Genomic DNA, 2,290 nt, shown 5'->3' with positions numbered 1-2,290 from the left:
AAAAGTGTGGTCTTTATATTTTAAGAGCACGCTTTTTAAGGGTGGCCTTAAATACCGTGGCCGAAGACTCTAATTAAAGGCCACACTTATAAAGTGTATCTATAGATATTTTTGGCAACACTTTTCAAGCGTGGTTTATAATTAGTGTGGTTGTAGGCCTAAAATGCTGTAGTGATAATATGGTTACCTATATTATCCGCCGGTTAATCCATTTTTTATCCGTATTAAATATGGGTCGGGTCGGGTCGAATAGTTTATCCATTTTCGACCCGAACCATATCCGACCTGATCCGCCTGTTTGCCACTCCTAAGGCGAGATATAGTCCCAACCGTTAACTAGAGAGCAAGTCTCACGAGCAAGTTACATATTTGACCGGCCGGTCAAAATTAATTAAATCCGCTAGCCAATATATAAAAATATGTATTGATTGTGTATAATTTTTTTAATATTATATATTAATATACAAAAGTTTATATACATTGCCAGCTATTATATTAGAGCGGCTATACTGTATAGTTTTTCCAAGTCTCATTCCGCTCCCCCTCGGTTCAAGATAACCCATTCGTCATGTTTAGTTAGGTCAAATAAAAAGAATTAAATATTACTCATTCTATTTTATTTTATATGATTGTATTTGACTAACGACACATTTTATACTCACGTACACTATCAGCAACAGTTGCAGACAGTGGCAAAGCCAGAAATTCAATAAGGGTGTTCAAATTTTGAACACCTTTTGTGAATGGGCTATGCAAGGGTGTTCAATGTCTAATTTTTTAATCAATAACAAGTAATATTTTACCTTATACGTAGTATAATTTTTTCGGCGAAGAATGTTCAGTTGATCACCCTTGGGCCAACATTGCTTCGCCTCTGGTTACATGTGCAAATACTAAATACATATAGGAGAGTATTTCAACAATTTTTTAAAGAGTATTTATTTCAAAAATTATAAACAAAACTCATAAGGTATAGGAGAGTCATAAGGAGGTGGTATGTTATCTTTCTTTAAAAAATTATAAACAAAATTCACAAGCTAACTATAAAATTTAAAAAAAAATGAGGAAATTTTTATGTTTTGTCTACAGAAACAATGGATAACTCGGAAATTTCACCAAAACAACAATTTCCAGTGGTAGTTTTGTTCTTGAATTCTTCAAAACTTGTGCAACTTCTTATTAAGTTATGTCCCTTCATAATTTTTGCCTTCACATGTTCAGGTAATCTCAATGTAAACCTATCTTCACTTTCTCTGACCAATATTATGGAGTGTCCTGTGGATTGTGATCTCGAAAATTTTTCAGCATTCTCTCGTAATTCAATACGTTCAAGTGTTTTCGAAGCTAGTTTCTCAAATTTCCCACTAATATTGAGTCCTTTTTCATCGTTATTATCTTTATTGTTGTTGTTGTTGTTGCTGCTGTCGTTGTCATCTTTGATTGTTATGCTACATGTGTGTTCTAACAACTCCTCCTCGTTATTAGTGTCATGCATTGAATTACTCATAGGTTCAATGCAGCTCGACACTTTTCTGGACCCTATATGTTGTGGAAGCTTAATGCATTGGACTGTCTTTTGTCGCATTTCCTTTGAGTGAAGGCTCGCACGACATACCGGGCATGTTTTGTGTAATTCAAGCCAATGGTCAATACATCCTTGATGAAATACATGATTACATGATGTTAACAAACGAAGGAAACTATCATCTACAAATTCTACCAAACAAATGGCACATTCAATCCCATATTTTCCCTCTCCATAATCTTGTACACTCGAATAGATAAATGTTGGAAAAGATTGAATAATCAATGGATCAAGCCCTTGAACATTTTTTGTAGGACAAATAGGAATTCCAGCTAGAGTAATATGCCATGAGTATAATACACTTTGTAAGAAGCATCTACAAAAGAAAATGGAGAAAAGACCTATAAAAAGGAATACAAAAATAATGAATGCAACAATTATTGCTAATGGGGGAGAAGAATATGTTAATGGTGGTGGTGGTGGTGAGTTTTGTATAGAGCTCGTTGACATTTTTATTGAAGAGAATAAAGTGGAAAAGATATCTTAGTTCTCCGAGATCCATAAATCATGCGTCGAATTATTTTAATTTTCTAAAAAGCGAGGATATTTTTTTGTTAAACCGGAAAAAGTATTTTTTTTAGTCTTGTGAGGAACTAGAGTGAATGAGCAAATGTAGGATAGTCTATGGAAGTATTTTTGCCCACTCGAGGACATCCGATAAAATTAGAACGACAAAGAAAAAAATGGAAGAATTATATCTTAATA

General features: G+C 33.8%; 1 protein-coding gene across 1 annotated transcript; it reads right to left on the bottom strand.

The window, feature by feature from the left end:
* Nucleotides 1–1,003: 1,003 nt before the first annotated feature.
* LOC109207628 (RING-H2 finger protein ATL29-like) lies at nucleotides 1,004–2,035 on the bottom strand. The gene has a single exon (XM_019370577.1). The coding sequence runs from the start codon at nucleotides 2,033–2,035 to the stop codon at nucleotides 1,073–1,075; it is 963 nt and encodes a 320-aa protein (XP_019226122.1). The 3' UTR covers nucleotides 1,004–1,072.
* Between the last annotated feature and the right edge of the window lie 255 nt (nucleotides 2,036–2,290).

Source organism: Nicotiana attenuata, unplaced genomic scaffold, assembly GCF_001879085.1.
Source record: "Nicotiana attenuata strain UT unplaced genomic scaffold, NIATTr2, whole genome shotgun sequence".
Taxonomy (NCBI): Eukaryota; Viridiplantae; Streptophyta; class Magnoliopsida; order Solanales; family Solanaceae; genus Nicotiana; species Nicotiana attenuata.
Note: the sequence above shows the minus strand (reverse complement) of the source record. Positions and strands in the feature narration are given on the sequence as shown.